Raw genomic sequence first — 20,207 nt, forward strand, 5'->3', positions numbered from 1 at the left:
CTTAGTTTGTTAGAATAGTGGCAGGGTCAGTTAACATTAGGGTTGGACAGCGGACCTAATCCTTTTGACATTTACTGACGATTGACAAGCACCGTAGATATTAAAATAGGTATGGCATACCCCATGGTGATAGGTAAGGTTAGGCAGCATTTATCTTTAATAAACACATTTTGGAAATGTCCTGCAGGTGTACAGGTCCTCCTCCTGACCTGCCACACTTCCCATGGCACGGATGTGACTAATTGGATTCTGTTCTGCAGGAGTACATGTATCAGTAGGGGTAAAAAAGCCTGCAAACCAAAACCCAATGTAATCCTAAAGATAAAACAGTCACAGTTAAGAGATATACCTCCTTTGCCTTTTCGTGGGCCGAGGGAAGGTTATACTCTTAAGAGGGATGTGAAAGTGAACCAGTAGTGACCCAAACGATGCAGAAACACAGTCCAAAATAAAAGGAATTTCCAATCAAGGTTCTATAAAAATGTATATACTTAATTAAACACGGCATCAACAATAGAACAAATACAAAATGATGCACAAAAACCCACCCTGATGGAAGAACAGAGAGGAAATAACAGACTGAGGAAAGTAGGACTCTGAGCGTAGTTCCAGGGGTGGTAGGTAAGCTACTAGCCGCAAAAATATTTGGTTTGTGAAAACAGGGGCGATCGTGACCTAACCAGTATCTAGGGCCCAAGTGGGTTGAGTTGACAGTTTGGGTTCAGCAATACCTGCATTCATTTCTTGGTGGGTTGATGGCACCAGACCCATTGTCAAACATTGATGCGAGTAGATCAAACTCAGTTCTGGCACATTGAATCGTGTAGGTCTGAGCAGCAAGCGGAGCATCTAGAAGGTGCGAATGTGGATCGCTCTGTGCAGTCAAAGGGGCTCTCAATGATGAAGTGCAGGTGGACCCAGGATCTTTTCACAGTTGGGTCAGTCCAAGTAGGGCTTAAGCCGCTGGGCAAGGTTGATTTGTGACCTTAGAGCAGTTTGAGTCAGCATGAGACTGTCGTCGAAGTGGTGATGTTGGGGTGTTGATGTGCAGGTTGATGAGGCGACCAGTCAAGGGCTAGCTATGTCAAGCCATGGTTCTAACCCATTGTCCGAGTCTGTGACTCACCAGTGATTCGGATCATGTTCTGGCATTGAGCAGTCAATTCGGGCCTACCAGGTGATGGGCTTAGCTAGGACATGATGCAGTGTGGAGATGGTTCAAAGTGCAAGCAAGTTCGAATTGGTGGAGGAGCGCAAAATCCAGCACAGGCGCTTTCCTTCTCATTCAAGGTGCCGTGAACATGGAGTGACTGATTTGGTGTGGTAGAACAGGGAGCCCGGGCTGGTCTCGTCATCTAGCTGCTGCGAGACCCACTCAGGGGGACTTGAGGACACAATGGTCCCATTCAGGGTCTGCTCTCCCCACTCTAGTAGATTCTGGTGCAGAGTGGTAGGTCCTAGTACATAGCAAAGGTCATTCCCAGTGTGCCCTGGGAGGGCATAGGGTGCAGAGCTCTCTTCTGCCTTGGACAGTTCCTTCTTCACCTGAGGCTGAGGGCTTTGGAAAGGGCAACTTTCCCAAAGGAAGACAGTTAATCTCAGGTGAATCTTCATGTCTTTGAATATCTGGGACAATCTGAAGAGGTGGTGGGAGACACCTTGCTTTGAAAGCAAATGTCCCCAGGTGATTGGGCTAAAGATAGTCTACCTTAGTGGTCCAATGCATGCTCTTGAATGGAGTGGACGTTGCCCTTCTGATGTCATACCCAAAGAGCTTTGCTCCAAAGGAAGTGGAGGGAACAGGAAAGAGAGACGGAGACGAACAAAATGGTGGAAGTCTCCTTCCATTGACCAAAGAACTCCTGCCTACCATAATGCAGCGGCCATGATCATTAGTGCCATGCACCATGCCAAAACGTAGGCATATCTTTATTTTAGAATTACTTAGGTTACTTAAGATCATTTATAGTTTAGGAACAGGGGGCATAGCTTAAATGCTGTCCCTACTCCACAAGTATTTGGATGTCGCGTGGGCATCTTGTGACCTTTGAGCCTGTTCTAAGCCACTGGTACAGTAGGTCCAACGGATCAGGCTACTGATGCAGAGGACACAAGTACACTATGCTTTTGGAATGGATTTTATGAAAAAAGGGGAATCTGGTTAGCAGATTACCCTTTTGGAGATAGAATTAGCCTCTTGATTTTATTTATTAATACAAATTTAAAAAACAGGGCTTTGCACACTTGCCAGATTGCAATTCCTCACAACAGACTCCAACAAAAGCACCAAATTCAGAGAGGATGGCCAGGAGAAGTACAGATGAGCACAATGGATCTGCAGGGTTCTTGTGATTGGCTAACTAATATGCTGGGCCAGTGGTGGAAGTGAGCGGGAGCGGTTAGGAGCGTTGCTCCTCTACTTTTTTTAAAATTAAGTTTTACCATTCCTGTACTGTTATTTTAAAAAGAAACCGTTCCGGAATGGCTTAGTTTTTGAAGAGTGTAGGAAGAAGTTGAAAATTGCACTACAGTGTACTGTATTGAATGTTCCCTTAAATGTTTGGGTGTGGATTGTGCGTGGGAGTGGTGCGGCAATGGGGCTTGTGGGGAACTGAGGCAGGCCGGCAGGGAACATAGATCCACTACTTTTCGTTCACTTGGACCACTGTGCTGGGGTAACCACAACCTGGCAGTGACTTTGTTAGTCCAGCAGGAAATGTAATCAACCTTAGTCTTCCCACAAAATTCGGTCCCTGTACCAATGACTAGTAGGCACTTTCCCTGAGGGATGGCTTCACTTCCAAGCAACATGTTGCATGGCCTTCACACACAAGGATTGGGAAATCCCACCACCCCACACATAAAACCCACAATGCACTGGGAAGTGCAACTCAAAATGACCTGGAGCAGTTCCCTACACTAAGAAAACATATGCCTGGGTAATACCCTTCTGCCATGCCCATGGCACCTTCACCACCTAATCTGGCAACTGGGCCCAGCCTTTGGCCATGACCCCAAGGCTACTTTGAGCAGGGCATCTTGAACCCAAAGCATTGTTCACTGAGTAGTGGCTGTATTCAAACCTGGAGAACCAGTTCAACACAGTTGGGCAAGGCCTTTTAAAGTTAATGAAATAATATCAAATACCTAGAGGTAATTGTCGCCGATTTACTTTGAAAATGTGCTCACTGCAATATGAGCCAGTAGTCTCAGGGCTTTTCACACTAATTGAATGGTCTCTCTCACTCTCTCTAGCTCTCTCACTCTCTCTCCCCCGCCCCCTTCCTTGGAGCAGGATAAGTATTCTCAAAATTAATTCTGTGCCTATCCTTCTCGACGGAGCACTCCTGATCCCTGCAGTGCTACTACCAAAGCTAGTTCCCAAAGTTACCACTCCATTTTTGTTTTTTATGGCATCGTAAAAAGACCAGAATTAGATATTCAGTTTTGGAGGCAAGCAGACCAGGTGGAGAATTAGTAACACCAGAGTAGAGCAACGACTGTGTAACTCCAAATGAGTTCTGTGCAGCGACTGGCCCTGGATTCTGCCTATACACCAGAGAAAGCAATCAAAGTGGCCATAAAGAGAACACAAAGAAGTAGGATTTCTTCTTGCCGGCTAAGATTCACAATACAATTAAGAGTCTGCGCTAGTTGGGGTGTCTCCCAGAATCTGACCCAGGATTTAGCAGGAAATGCAAGTAGGACAGAAGGCGAACTCAATGCTGGTTCATGTTGACTGTGTTCAGCACCTCCAAGACAACATCCTGGATAACCAGTCCAGTCATCTAGGTGAAACAGGGTCCTTATAGATAGGCAAGTTGGTGGGCATAAAGGCTCGATTGGTTTATTCTCACTAGAGACTAGGTCTGTGAGTAGGATCAAAAGGCTTCAAAGTATGGTCCTGATCATTGAACTCTGAGAACATTGAAGGGGGGTTGGTTTCATTGGCTGTTTGTTAAATTGAATGGTTTATCAACAAGTAAAATCTCATTTTGGGAGTGGGGGTTTATCTTTTGTTGAGCATGAAAAAAATCAGACCCCAGTTTTTATCCAGAAGTTACAAACACGTTCCTCTTATTGTTTGATGGGTGTGTTTTTAAGTGGGAATACTTAAAAGTGACTATGGCATAGATTGTGGGCAGATGCATCAGGAAAATGTGTTGGAAATTGCTCCTGTGTCTTAAGAGTTTATTCTAACCCCCTTTTGACAAAGGAATCCAGCCTTAGTTTGAACCTAATTCACGTGTTGTTTTGGCCCTAAAAGGAAGCTGGAGTTTGTGTTGCATCTTACCTGCTATTTGAAAGAAGGCAAAGGAATAAATGCACTGGTCTTCTGCCGCATTACTTGGAGTTACATTTTTGGCAAAGTGAACATTACAAACTGGTAAGGGCAGTGATACGATATCATATAAATAAGGTGAATGCGGAGTAGCTTAGAGCCTGCTTGCAGGTGCCCATCCAGTAACCACCAAATTGAGTCTCTAGATTTGCCTGGGGGGGGTTCCCTCAACTTGCCCCTTCATTGATGTAATACTCCATTCATTCTGGTACCTGTAGAACTTGGTTGTAATTTAAAAAGTAAAACGCGTGTGAGAATGCAAATAAAACACAGGACCGCACAAACTATCGCAGCCAGCATGCAGCTTCTCGACATATATTCTTCCCGCCTTTATTCAAATAGTTGAAGTAGGCAAGACAAAGCATAGCTGTAAACTGAATTTACCTGAAGTATGATTTCCCCCTTTTTATCAATCGAGAACACAGGTATATATTTTATTTTTGTCTAAAGCGCAGACCTAGCCTGAGAGCAGCAGAGAGCTGTACATAGTGTGGGTAGCCAAAATGTGGACTGCCATCTTTTAACAGTAGCAAAGTACTGTGAGGTCTGTGCTTTGGTATGTGCGTCCATTAGTCCTTGGTCAGGTGTTGTTGAAAGAGGCATGTTTTGCGGTATTTGCGAAATTGGAGAATTGTGGGGGCATTCCGAGCCAACATTGGGATCGGGCTCCAGAGGCATGATATTGAGAAAAAAGACAAATGGCATATTTCTCTAGTTTTTGGATTTGTTAACTTGCCTAGCATCCCCCAGTAACACCCTTCTGTAGACCATTTGTACACTGGGAGTTCTACTTTTTAGTTTTTTTTTCTCCATTTCTATTTCGAACATGGACTAGGGCCATTCCAAGCATGCAATGTATTGCTCAGTTGCAGGCCGTCACCTACTTTTACGACTTGCGCATAGAGAGTCAATCAGCTGACGTGATCACATCCATACTCTGTGGTGAGAGGTTTTTTGATTGTATAAACAGCTGCAGCAAATGGACCACGCTGTAACTGCCAACTCTGGGTGAGGGTGTGAATGCTGCTATACCTGTTCGAGCTTTGCCATGCCGGGCTAATGTTTGAGAAATTTGTGGACAGAAAATAGGTTGTTAAACACTCTGCGGCACGTTATCCCATGTGGATGCTGTTTGACGGCCGCTTTAGCGCTGCCGAAAAATATGTTGCTAGTCTCTGCAAGAAAGACAATTGACCCTACAGGCAAGTTAGGCTGTCCTAGCTTTCTGGGGAAAACTACAGTCACAACTGTGTGCATTTAAAGGATTGGGTTTCCAAATCCGTGGAAGCCGTGGACTGACCACTTCCTCATTAACTTCTACCTAACATTCAACAAGCTGCTCAGGATTGAAAAAATAATGGCACCATCGGTGCCTACTAGATCCAGAAAAAATATCACACCTGACAATATCTTACCCCTGCTCCTCCCAACCATCAATGCCCTGCCAACAGATTCTGACCCAGATACCATGGTTAAAATATACAACGACACCATGGCCATAGCCATGGACACCATTGCCCCACTGAAGAACTGTAAAAGTAAACAACAATCCCACCTCAATACTTGGTTCACCCCCCACCTAAAAGAACTGAGATTGGAAAAAAGGAAGCTTGAAACTGTATGGCGACACACCCCTACAGCTGAAAACAAACTTAAACTCAAACTATGCGCTACTAACTACAAGAAAATAATCATTCAAGCTAAAAAAGACGTCTATAACGATAGAATCTCCAACGCGTGCTCCAATACAAAGGATTTATTTGCAATCCTGCGAGAAGTTGAATCTCCCACACCACCACCCGATAACGTACCCAAAGACAAGCAATGGTGTGCCAATATCCAAAACGCCCTTGAAAATAAAGTGAAAACATTACAATCTAAAATTATCATAAAAAAAGCCTCGCTCCCTCTCAGCGATACGCCCACGACCACTCCCAATCCTAGCTTAACACCTTTCAAAATCGCTAAAGTTTCCACTCCTGAAACTGAAAAAATCATTGCCTCACTAAAACCTTCAAATTGCATAGGCGATTACTGCCCGGCCCAGATAATTAAGAATGCCGCCAGAGACCTAGCCCCATTCATCACCAAACTCATCAACGCCTCCTTCTCATCTAGCACAGTGCCAAGTAGCTTAAAAGAGAAAACAAACCCTGGATCCCTCCGTCTCCACCAACTATAGGCCCATCACCACTGTCCCTTTCCTCCTGAAGATAATTGACAGAGTGGCCTATCTCCAAATCCAAAAATACCTGGGGACTAACCAACTCCTTGGTACTCGTCAATCTGGCTTCAGACCTCAGCACGGCACTGAGACCGCACTTATAGATCTCAAAGCCCAAATTCACGAGCTCAACGACAAAGGAAATACAGCTATGCTACTCCTCCTTGATCTGTCGGCGGCCTTTGACCTAGTGGACCACGCAGTACTTTGCAAACACCTAGCGTCAGCCGGTCACTTCTCAAGTGAAGCTATAGCCTGGGTTCAATCCTTTCTTGACAATAAAAGTATGCAAGTCTTCTCCACCTTAGACTCTGCAGACCCTATTTAGACAACATGTGGAGTGCCACAGGGCTCTTGTGTCTCGCCAACGATGTATAATATCTTTACTAAACCTCTATTCGACAAATTGGACGGAGTGGGTGTCACCTACACAAATTATGCAGACAACACCCAGATCCTCATCCCCCTTTCGGGCAATTTCGTTACGGATACAGCTTTAGTAAATAAAATGTACACCCTCATTCAGACATGGATGGCAACCCATGGCCTCTGCCTGAATGATGAAAAAACTGAGATCCTCATTCTAGGCTCACCTAACAACTTAAACCTCGACTACAGCTCTTTCAATATCGACGGCAATATAATCCCTGTCGCCAAAGAGGTGAAGACCCTGGGTTTCTACTTGGACTCTACCTTGTCCTTAAGGAAACAAGTGAACTCCCTGGCCTCATCCACTGCCTATACTGGTAAACTCATTAAAGCATGCAGACCCTTCCTTTCACCAGCTAGCTGCGTTATCCTAGCCAATGCACTGATCCTCTCAAAACTCGATTACTGCAATGCACTTTATGTAGGCGCTAACAAATACATCATCAATAAACTCCAAACCCTGCAAAACAACGTGCTCAGAACGGCCTTGAACCTCCCAGTCAGAGAGCACATTTCAAATGCGCGTAGAAACTACAACTGGCTAAAAATTAGCGATAGGATCACCTTCAAAACTGTCACACTAACATTCAAATGCCTGAACAATGCTGCTCCCCCCATACCTCAGGGACAGAATAAGAAGAAAACCCTCTGCACGACCAACCAGAACAGCCAACTCTTTCTGCCTCCAAACCCCAAGATTCCGACTAAAAAAAACAGGAGGCAATAGCTTCCCCGTGCAAGCAGCTCAGTACTGGAACGCCCTACCAGTTGAACTAAGAAGGGACCAGTCCTACAACAGCTTCAGGCACCATACCCGCACCTGGCTCCGTCGCAATGACCTTTGAAACCTGAGACCATGTGCATTGTGTTCTGATACCATGCTCACCCCTCCACTCTCTCATGTAAAATGTACATAATGTATTTACTGTTTATAATATGTTACCCTCTATTTCTACATGTAAAAGTAAAGAATGTATATAATGTAATTACTGTATATAACATATGATACCAAAAACCTGTAACCAAGTTCTAAGTATTCTTGTTATTCTGCGCGCCCAGCTACCCAAGGGTTTTCTGGTACCCTATAAATAAACAACCAAACAAACAAATGGATGCGATCAACACATGAGGAAGAAGCCCTGGGAGCTGTGTGACCTCTTTGTGTTGCTCTGACCTTCCCTATATAGATGCATCACCATCCATCCAGTGCTAGTACCTCTGCCTTTCCCCCATACCTGTGCTAAGCGTGCGCCATTGTGTGTACTTCAACTTGCTCCAAGTCCCATCGTTGGCTTCTTTCTTTCAGTATTATTGGTTCTAGCTGAGTATTGCTGCCTTCCCTCCATAACTGTCCTAAGCTTGACAATATTGTCCTATGTTGGCACCGTGGAATCACAGGTTAGAAGATCTCTAAGCGCGCACAGAAAAATCTTTTTTATTTTTTAATGAAAACATGCTTTAGTGTATATGTCATATTATTCAGGCGATTTACTTATTATTCGGGTAACCGATTTATGAATAGGCAAAGCACTAGTCCAAATGATATAATTGTTGTGATCAATGTAATTATATTATAGAACAAAGTAAAAAACATTATTCTTTTTCAGAATTTCACAACCATGGGGTCACTGTGAATGCAGACGTAAAGGATTGGGCTATTTCCTTTCGCTAAAGATTGTTGTATTTAAACAGTATCATAAATATTGAAAAAAACAAATTAATATCAAGAAAACCATTACTAGTTTCTAATCCTGGCCTACACGCGATTATAACAGTGCCATATTATCTGGTTAGACATTGTAATATGACTGAAAACAGAGTCTGGTAGGCCATTTCCAGTTTTTAGCAACCATAAAATTCAAAAATAATAATTTTTTGTAATTGAGTGAGAGTGGGGGGCTGGGCCTTTAATCACTGTAACCCAAAACAGGCCCACCACTTAAGAAGCGAGTAGAGCGTTGTACATAAAGCAAGTTTATTGTACAAAGCTCTGCGGAGCGGTTAGATGGTGTTGCATGACCAAACTAACCAAAGTCTCAACAAATCAACATCAGTTGGCAGTTTATATACTTTTTGCAACAATTTCAACACTCCAATACCTTTATTACCATCCACCCCCAAGTATGATTGGACAAAACCTCTTCAAAGAAATCTCATATTTTCCCAATTCTTCCATTTTCATTGGTCAGGTTTATCTTCATTATTATCTTCAGATCATATTCAAAAGACCGCTTCTTGGGATTTGTCCGTAGTAGGTCCTGACGGCGGTACGTGGTTAAACATTAGTATTGAAAACACAATTAATTGCTAGCAATAGTTGGCCAAAGGCTCTTAACTTTAAGTTTGATTGCACATGATCCTGCTGACGTATTTTGGCAAATAGAAAGGTCTGCATAAACAGTATTTTCTTTGAACTATAAATTGCGATCTCCAGTCCACAGACTCCTGGTCCCTTAATATAATTTATGCGGCCACATACGTCTGATGACCTGGAAAAATGCCCAAGGCCAGGGTCCGGTGGTTATATTTATTACCACCAAACAAATGACTAATCCCCTCTAAGTACAAAGGGCTAGATACCATGTGGACTGTGAACATTGCCCTGTTCGTACAACCTTATTACTAGGTAACTAATTCTCTTTTCCGTCACGAATGTCCTTGCTACTTTAGAATGCATGTGTAAGAACTAACCGTGGAAAAAAGCACCCCTTTGTATGGATTTGTGTTTGTGTTGCATTTTCAGTTTTGATATTGTATCTTTCTACGTGCGTGAAGATCTAATCTGTATACATTCTAAATAATTGTAATACTAAAAGTAACATATAATTAACTCCATTCAATTAATATAAATTTGAAGCACTATCCCAGCGTACTGCCATCCCCCGTCATCAATATGGTGCGCGCAACATGAATCCCTCATAACAAAGGGGACCCTCCTTGAACACCCGACAAGAATATAATAAAATTGGATCAACAAAAAAATATTTGTATCACCACTTTGCCCTCTTTCAGGATTTGGGATGGAAGGCTTTCTTGAAGTGCATGACTACTTTTTTTTTTTTATAAATGTGGCTTCTACAATCTTGCATACAAGTGATTTCTTCAGGAGCTTTCACACCAGTTCCTTTTTCCAAAGAAACTATACGCTCCCTTTTTGAGAGGCTTATGCTGAGGAGCTTTGTTCACCAAGGAGACACTGGTAAAAAAATAGTCTCCCTAAGGAGCCATGAGAGACTTGCATCTGAATTCCCAGTGGTCTGTTTCATTCCAGCTATCAATGCATCATAGGCTGGGTGTGCAATGGGTTATAAAACCAGCCTTACCACTAATTTAAGGATTGGTACCTTTTTTTACACAGGCTGCTTCATAACCTCTGTGGCAATTGTTTGTTTGGACTACTGCTGAATTTTGGTACAGTTCTTCATTATGCAGAACATTACAGCTCTAGTGCATACCTCTTGGCCGAAACAGAACTAGTTGGCCAAAAACAATCGTTATCCCCATTAATGTTGATGACACACAAAAACAAACAAAAAAAAGCATCCCCTCTGTTCTAAACTTAACTGGTTCTTTTAATCTTGGCTGATAGTCTTGAAATTGAGGTGTCAATTGGTGATACGGCATGTTGCAGGGTTGTCATACTGCTGCGACCTAATAGAATTTTCATTGGATTCTCCTGACATACCACTGAAGGAACCATCCATTATTAAGGCTTGATGGGGAGCATTTCTGATGTACAACTTTTCAGATGATTGATATTTTCTGCAGAAAGTCATTCTGTCCGTTACGTTTTTTTTCTTCCTTCAATCCATCTGATAAGTGTTTATTTTTTATTTTCAGGAAATACGCTGCTGCATTTCCTCGTCCTGGTGACGGGTTGCACATCAGTGGGAAAAATATTGGACGGCGAAGTTTATAAAATCACGAATACTGATTTTTGCCCCCTGCAAGAAGAAACCAAGGAGGAGGACCGGGTCTCTGCGCTAAGAAAGATACTCAATTCTGGAATGTTTTACTTTTCATGGCCAAGTGCAGGATCAAATTTTGACCTGACGATTCGGGCGCAGAAACTGCCTGATAACAACAATGAAGCAGGAAACTGGTTTTTCTGGTTAGTACCTCTTACTCTATACAAAGGCTGGAGCTGCAAAGGTTGAGCGAACCAAAGTCTAAGCTTTGTTTTTCTGACTAATCTTTTCCTCTGCCTTATAAAACGACAAGATTGAGAATTGGCATTATTTTTCTTAGTTTGGTCAGTGAATTGATCCTCTTTTGTTTGAGAATGTCATACCATACAATCACACACTGAGAGTTAATTTAAACTGGCATGATGATAGTGCAGATGAGGTTAGGGGATTGAAGTCCGACCCGAAGCCTCCCTATACTTGTATTATAGCCACTGCAATATAGGAAGCAGCAAGAGGCTTTTAGGACTAAGAACAGAGCATAATATATTTTAGAGTTTGAGATCACATGCATGTGAGCTTGGTATGTAACATGTGTAATAACTTATGTTTGTGGGAGGTTTTTTGTACATTCACACTGCTGCACGTGCCATTCTACTTCCTTCCCTACAGAGAGCTATTCTCCAGGCCTTGCCCACCCTTCAGATTTCTTCATCACATAGACAGTTTCCTAAAATGCTTGATTACCAAGGTTACTTGATTACTATTTATTTGTGATTTCCTTGGCATCACATGCAGCACCTGCACCTCTTGTGGGGTAACGGGAAGATAGGGGTATTTGGGTTTAGAAAGAAGAGGGGAGCAGACGACCATCATCCGGGCATGAGCTTAGCTGTGGAAAGAAGCGTTTCACCTTAGTTTCAGACCTGACGTACAACTGCAAGAAAACTAAATACTCTGGACCATCAGCATTTAAATCTTAATCAAACCCAGCTTTAGCAGTTTCACATATCTGAGCCAGCTCAAAGATTCAAACGTAGAGTTTCTGGTGGAGCCCTTCTGTGTATTTTCTTTTTCTTCGTCAGTTTCTCCTCTGTCAGCCATTCCTTGACCTCTAGCTTATCTGGGAAGTGCTTGTCTCAGTGAAGGTGGAGATAGCCCTACCTCTGTAGAGGGTCAAAGGCTTTCTAGAATGTGTAGAATTTGAAAGGAAGATCCGCCATCACAGCCTGGTGGTTGTTTATGGCTTTCGGCAAGATGTGCACAAGTCACCAACAGGATAGTTGAGGCCACCGGCTGCTGCCTTTCGGTGAACTCATTCACTTAGACTCTCAATGCAAGGAAATGTACACTCATGATGGTATACTGGCTCTGGAATAGTGGTGTGAAAAGAAAAAGATCAAGTGTGTATTTTAGACCCACTTGGAGTGCAACATCCTTGTGTAATCTCTTAGAGTGAAGCATTTTCCTCTCCTCGTTCATCCCTCTTCAACTGCCCTCAGGAAACAGCTCCAGCTATCTTCTCTTGTGCCAGTGTGTGCAAATTCACCGCTCACTCTAGAACCACAATGACTGAGCTGAACTCGAGTGTGTAGTCACTACTTTCTGAAGGCCTGCCCACCACCACTCATATCTAGATCAGATGAAAATGGGTCCTGAAAAGTTATAATTTCTACATCTTTAAGGAATGCACTCACAGGGACTCCCACCCATGCCCCAAGTCTTGAGGGGATTCTTTTAATGGGTTCATAACGAACACCACAGTGTGCCTTTTCAAAACCTATCTCCATGGCGTTTGTCTAAGGCATATCTAAATTCCCTATCCAAAACATCCTGCATCTGCACGTCCTGAGGGTTAATGGTGATGTTTCAGACATCCATTAAGGTTCAAGCATCTTTTTCCTCACATCTTTCGTTACAACACTTCATCTGGGAAGCATACGCAGAGTATTTACTCAAGCTACTTCACACATAACCAGGCTACTTTCTTCTGGCAGTCATTAGGCTCTAATGGCCATTCTTTTCTATAATATTGATACAGTCTGAATTGTTGTTGCTTGATCATAACTGGGCAGCAAGGCTTGTTGTGTTCAATCATTTTTAAAGTGCTAGCATGGACTTCATTCTCGTGGCGCTGATCGTCCACTCCTCTTTGGGTATCAAGGTGTTTAGCAGAATAGATCGACAACCTACTTTCTAACCAGCACCTTTCGTTCGACCCACTGCCTGCAAGATCCCACACATCCAATGCGAAACAAGCATATTACTCCATCTTGATCTATGTAAATACTGTAGCAGCCTCTCAGAAGAACAGTGCAGTGGTAGCTGGCATATTTCAAATGACTATTTGCTTACAAATATTTGCTATTTAATGATGGTATTCTGTCTTTGAACTCTTCTGATGGAACTAGCTTGTTTCATTAAGTCCAATGTTTGACAACCACAGTCCCATTCGACTTTAGGTATACCAGAGAGTGTAATATGCAGAGGTTGTTGATTCTTTGGGTGAGCAATATTGTTTGTTCCTGCTTGTGGGAGCAGTGCAGTGCAGTACAGAGCAGTGTAGCATCAGCTCAGTCACTGCTCCTGAGGACAAAGGTTATTGATGAACCCCTGTATTGGGGACTGGGACGAGCTGTTGGATATCTTGGATAGTAATATCCAGCAGTGTAGAGTCCTTGTTTTAGAGAAACAGTGTGTGGCAAAAGCAAATAACCATACAGTTGTGCACTGTCGAACAAGGAGTTCTCTCTACACCATTCCCTTTGTTACTGAGGACACGCAATACACGGATCAGCTTGGATGCATAGAAACGAGACCTGTATGCTGCTGCATGGTGCTGTAAACCTCCCTGAAGTAGCATGCAATATCTCCAGGCATAGGATGAATGGTCAGTTGGGTACTTTAGTGTGGATTTGACCAGGTATAAATCAAGTTGTGACCTAAACTAGCAGGTCTCTGGTTATGGGTACTACTACGCATAGTAAGAAACCCTACTTAAAAACACTCCTGGATACAGGGAGACTCTTTGTACTTGCCCTAAACAGCACAGAAAGGTTGGTCGGACCCCTAAAATGCAATGACCAAAACGCAGGGTCCCTTCTTAGCTTACGTATAGATGTAGGACCTGAAATGTATGACTGTACTCTTGCACATCCTTCAGTTAAGCAGAAGGAAGACCTCTGTGTCCCATCTTCAGTCTTTTTAAAGGCACTTTTCTGCTTTAAATTCACACATCCAGGATGACAGGGACACGCTGCTTACCTGGAAAAACACAATACTCAACTGTCAGTTGTTCAACTTCTATCAGGGATTGATTATTTCTCAATTATGTCATGGTTACTCGAGTCCATCATCATTCTCTGTTGTCAAGTATTGCACATTTGTGCAGCATTTACAGGAGAATGGGGTCTCCCTTTGAAGGTCTGGACCACGGCAATCAGACACTTGGACTCTACCATCCGCTTGCATTAATAAACACTTGTGGGAAGGTTCGCCCAAAAAATTTTATTGCAAAAAAAGATGGGCAATAACAAAAAAAAAATAGATTGCCACTTTTTATTTTAAGTCCCTATGTAAAATTTTGAGCAAATGAAGCTCAAAATTCACAAAAGGAAGCACAACATGGGGGCATCCATTTTGTGAAATCGATGCCCGCCTGTGCTTGCTTTTGTGGCAGCAATGAAGGAAAAGCCAGCCAGCTGTAGTAAACAAAAGCTACCACTGGGTAGCTTTTCCTTCATTGGTGCAGGGACTCGGAGGACGCAGACCGGAGACTACAGGCAGAAAAGCTACAGCTGCATCTCGGTAAGTGCTATTTATTTTTAAAAAAATAAGCACTAGCTGCGTTTTTTTTTCCTACGTTTTCCGTACTGAAGGAGCCGGGAAAATTAGAAATAAAACCGCAGCTTTAAAAACGTTGTATTTATGTTTGCTGTAGCTTTTGAAGCTACCGCAAACATAAATACAACATTATTGTGTTTGAAAACGCTGCGGTTTTTCTTTCTAAGTTTCTCAGGCTCCTCCGAGCCGGAGGAGCCTGAGAAACTTAGAAAGAAAAACCGCAACGTTTTCGAAACACAACCGCGTTGTGTTTCTGCCTAAAGCTGCTTTCCCATTTGGGGCTTTCGGGCTCCCCGTATGGAGCCCAAGAGCCCCAAATGGGAAAACAGCTGTAGGCAGAAACATTGCAGCATTTAGCATTTCAGAAAACAACTGCGTTGTGTTTCTGCCTAAAGCTGCTTTCCCATTTGGGGCTTTCGGGCTCCCCGTATGGAGCCCAAGAGCCCCAAATGGGAAAACAGCTGTAGGCAGAAACATTGCAGCATTTAGCATTTCAGAAAACAACTGCGTTGTGTTTCTGCCTAAAGCTGCTTTCCCATTTGGGGCTTTCGGGCCCCCCGTGGAACAAATAACAGATTCTATAATTCTGAATATCTCCAACAAAATTCTCACTAAGAGCCAGATGGACACATTGAATTTAGGGATCTCATTTATTTCTACTAACAATACCAGTGTCTTTGATGAAGAAGTCAATCTCTTCAAATTGATCAGAAAGATGGAGCTCAAAGTATTCTTTGATGGATGGTTTACTAGACCTGGGAGGAAAGAAACCTAAATCTGACTACTTGGAGATGAAAAACAAGAGTACATTCCACCCTCAGGTTAATCACCCTGTCATTAACCTGTTCAATTTAAAAACTACTAAAGACATCAAACAACTAAAATACAGCAATACTAAGAAAATGAATATTAGGAGTCACCAACTTAAACTCATCAAAGAATTATCAGAGGATATCACTGTTACACTTAAACCAGCTGATAAGGGTGGAGCACTGGTCCTGATGGACACAAGCTTTTACAATGAAGGCTGCCTCAGACTTCTACAAGATCAACATACATACGTCGTCTTGGATAATGACCCTATCATGTCTATTAGCACCATGATTAAGGAAACAATTGACAAAGCCTACGACGAAGATTGGATAACTGGACCTACGAGAGATTTTCTCATCAAAAAATTCCCGATCACGCCGGTGTTCTACGCACTCCCTAAGGTGCATAAAAATCTCAGACAGCCGCCCTTTCGACCAATAGTAGCGGGTACCGAAAGTATCTTTCATTCACTTGCAATCTATTTAGACAAGGCTCTTCAACCACTGGTATAAAAAACCACTACTTACCTTAAAGACACTGCACACATTTTATGGTTACTAAGGGAGATACGGACCGATGAAACAAATCTAATACTATTCACACTGGATGTGAATAGTTTATACACATCAATACCCCACCAAGCAGGAACAGAAGCCCTGGAATGGCTTCTTCTCAGGCAAAATTCAACACGCATCAACAAAGTCATTGCATTAGAACTGATTAGGATCATCCTGTACAACAATTACTTCAGATTTAACAGCAAATACTATCTCCAAATATCAGGTACATCTATGGGCTCCTCGGTAGCCCCGTCCTATGCCAATATCTTTGTTTCACTTTGAACGCCACCACATTTTGGATAAAGAACCATGGAAAAGCAAAATCAAATTGTGGAAATGTTTAATAGACAACATCTTCGGCATCTGGCAAGGTACGACTGAAGAATTACAAGAATTCCTTTCCTACATAAACAACTGCCATGAGAACATTACCTTCACATTAGAAATTGGAAAACCTGGAGTACATTTTCTGGACGTACAAGTTGAAAGAAGAAATACAGAATTCTATACGAGAATCTACAGAAAGCCAACGGATGTCCTACATTTTGGAAGCTTCCACCCACATCATCTGAAAGACAATCTGCCCTTTTCTCAATTTCTCCAGTTGAAAAAAATCACATCTGACCCCACAGAATTACAAACAGAACAGGAAATTATGAAAGACAGATATAAGAAAAGAGGATTTCCAACAGAATTAATTGACAAAGCATTAGTACGTACTAACGCTATAACCAGAGAATATTTACTACAGGATAAACCCAAGAAAGACACCACAAGACTCATCCATACCTTAAAATATTCCAGCCAAAGTTTTCAATTTAAAAGAATAATCAACAAAAACTGGGATCTGATAATATCAGACCCAAATCGGAACAGACTATTTCCAGACCCGCCAATGCTGGCCTATACGAGGGGCAAAAACTTTAAAGACAACTTAATCAGGGCAGAGAGAATGAAGAAACCAACCCAAACCACATTCAGAAAACAGAAGACGGGAACACATGCCTGCCTCAATTGCCAACACTGCTCCAACCTCATCAAGGGCGACCACATAAGACACCCTAACAGCGGCAAGAAAATAATGCTAAAAGACTTTGCCACTAAAGTGTCCATGTGGAAAGTATTACGTGGGTAAGACCATTCGCAAAGCACATGAGAGATGGACTGAACATAAATCCAACATACGAATGGGCAACATTAAATCGCCAGTCGCCAGACATTTTAAAGAAAACAGACATAACATATCTCAATTAAGACTGGTTGTACTTGAGGTGATTCGAGCAGCCCCGAGAGGGGGAGAATTAGCCAAACAATTGGCACAAAGAGAACTATACTGGATCCATAAATTGGATGCCATGACCCCCATTAGGCCTAAACGAAGACTTTTACTTGGGTCCATTCCTATGAAATGTTCCATGTTTTGATGTAGTTAAGTCCAATACACACATCTACCATTGCAATCTCTGTATGTAAGTTACCTAGCAAAAAACCTAATTATGCAATTGATCCATTGACATAACGGGACCTATTACTGGTTAGACTGTAAGTCTCCTAGCATTGAGACAGACTTTAAATGTGAAACATTGTATGCAATGACATAAGTACCAACCAGGTATTATCTGTTCTAAAGAGCTCTTAACGATAAGCCCTTAATTGAATACATGTCTCGAGGAATTGTTTAAATATCTATAGGAGTTCTTCCCTTTTTTAAAAAAAACCAGTGCCTAAAAGAATGTAAGCCTTATTGACAGGTGAGTTGACTCACGAATTGTATGTTCAGATGGGCTTTTAAGCTATACAACCGCATTAATCAGAACTTCCTCACAGAACCACATGAAGGGTAATTACCCAACTTTTAATCCCACTACCATTTTCAGTATTTACCCATTGACCTACACTACCCTTACCTAATTCCCATCTAGAACTTTTTTCCTAAAACTCAAACCAGGGATCACAAACGGGCACCATTTCCTCCCGCGAGAAGTGTAAGCTTTATAGTGTCCTTCTTCTCAAAATTCATACTAAGGTTAAGGTCTCTTCGCTGTAACAGCAATTTTTTACTTTTCCGCGATCAATAGCTATATATAATTTTTCAATTTTTTGTACATGTTGGATAGTTCATCCAATGACGTCTGTTATCCTTGACGTCATATTTACCATCTAGAATATTATATTAATCAGACCTTCGTAAGTTTCGTTGCACCCGCAACGCACGCACATAACATTTCCCCATTTATTTACATTAGTGACGTCACCATACGCCACTGCGTGGTGACGTCATTGTTAAGCGCCACTATTTTTACGGCCAACCGTTACTCTGATCACGAGCACGGGAGCGGACTTTGTCATTCTCTTTGGCCGGACTCGGAAGGTAAGCACATCTAACTCTGCTCCTACTTTATTACTTTTTTACTCTACTTATTCCTTATCTAAAGCACACTCTATTTATACTTTCCCAACACTAGAGTATGTCACGACCCAGGCTACTGAGACGATTTTTCAGCTTGTGTTCTTCCCGATCCTCCGGGTTGAAATTATGACCATTCACCTTCATGGTGACCACTTTTCAAACCACAAGGGTAAGCTCAAACTTTTGAGATGAATATTGTTATGTAGAGGTGTAGCCATTCCCCAATGAATATACAGTCCTTTTTTTAAATCACTACTTATGAACAGCTTGTCACAAATTGATGAACCACATGGCCATTTGCAATCTACCGACAACCATTATGATGTCACCGCCTAGAACGCCTCCATTAGGCTGACACATGTTTGAATTCTTTAATTGTTTGCATAGTACGGTTTTTAATTTGAACACAGCAGTATAAACAATACTGACCACTTGAAATCCGAATTTGTTGAATTTATTTTTGGACACACTATCTATGGAAGAATAGACCGAACAACTACATAATTGAATAACTGAGTGAATATTTTTTCATTGATGAAATATACCAAAGTAACCGAAATATTGGTTGATCTCTATTAGAGAATATATGTGAATATCATATATTGAATCATGAATGACTTGGAGAATAAGTTACCATATAGGTAATTATATGTTTTTTTTTTAAAATTTCCATTTAGATGTGATACATTTTGTTGAATATGCCCCTGAAGAAGAGATCAATTTCTTGAAACGCGTTGGGTCATCTATGAATTATTGAAAATTAAAGAAACTGAAAATACCTGCAATTGATGCGTTGAGGTTCTTCATTGAATACCAAACAATGTTCTTGTGTGTTATACAAATTAATAAGTATTGTAAAGTCTCTATACACTTACGGTGTATCTAAGTCATATTAACAATTTGGCTCATTCTGAGCTTGTGAAAGTGTGCAGGGGACGGGAGTTCCTCTATTAGGAACTTACTTTGCTTTCGTATATTTCACAACCCATATGCCAGGGTTGACTGTTATCACCCCTGCACCTTACATTTTCTAAAAGCTTTTGTGCTATTTAAGATCTATCAAATTTTACAAATATCTTAAAGAGGAGTGCATGGTGAACACATCTGTTGTTGAATGAGAAATGACAGCTAGACTGCTCATTTAAGTTCTTAGGAGGACTTGTCATTTTTCTGCACCTCCTCCTCATCTCAGTACCTGTCAAGGAGACCCTCATTAAGTCATCCCTACTCTTCCTCGTCTCGGTAACTGTAGGGTTTTCAGTTTCACACATCTACATGAATGTGTGTGGTATGGAAGTGAGGGATAATAAGGTGGGTTTCATGGACTTAGGGGAGGTAAAGGAAGTGGGTAGAAGGTGAGGGGTGTTGTGCTGCATTCGTCCTAGATGGTCATCCTTGTCCCTGGAGGAGGGGGAGTCTCTCCCCATGCAATTTCCCCCCCTTCTGAGTATTAACCCCCAGGGGGACTATCAGGCTGCAGCCTCAGCTCTCTGGCCTCATGGGAAGGGGCCACCCCTTTGGGAGGAGTGAAGACATCTCAGGATTCGTCAGATGCCACTTTGGAAAACATTTCCAGGGCCTCCTAGTCTTCCCCCCTGGAAAAGTTGAGTGCTCCAGAGGCACACGGTCACCGCCATTGCAAGGTGGAATTTCTCCCTCTAACGTCTGGGTCATGTGCGTT

General features: G+C 42.2%; 1 protein-coding gene across 1 annotated transcript in view; it reads left to right on the top strand.

The window, feature by feature from the left end:
* SYNJ2 (synaptojanin 2) overlaps positions 1–20,207 on the top strand; it is a 1,190,168-nt gene that overhangs the window by 345,143 nt on the left and 824,818 nt on the right. The window contains exon 3 of the mRNA XM_069607872.1: positions 10,836–11,106. Within this exon, the coding sequence (XP_069463973.1) occupies positions 10,836–11,106 (271 nt within the window). The remainder of the gene's footprint in view (positions 1–10,835; positions 11,107–20,207) is intronic.

The sequence above is a fragment of the Ambystoma mexicanum genome, chromosome 4q (genome assembly GCF_040938575.1).
Source record: "Ambystoma mexicanum isolate Mex_15411 chromosome 4q, UKY_AmexF1_1, whole genome shotgun sequence".
NCBI classification, from domain to species: domain Eukaryota; kingdom Metazoa; phylum Chordata; class Amphibia; order Caudata; family Ambystomatidae; genus Ambystoma; species Ambystoma mexicanum.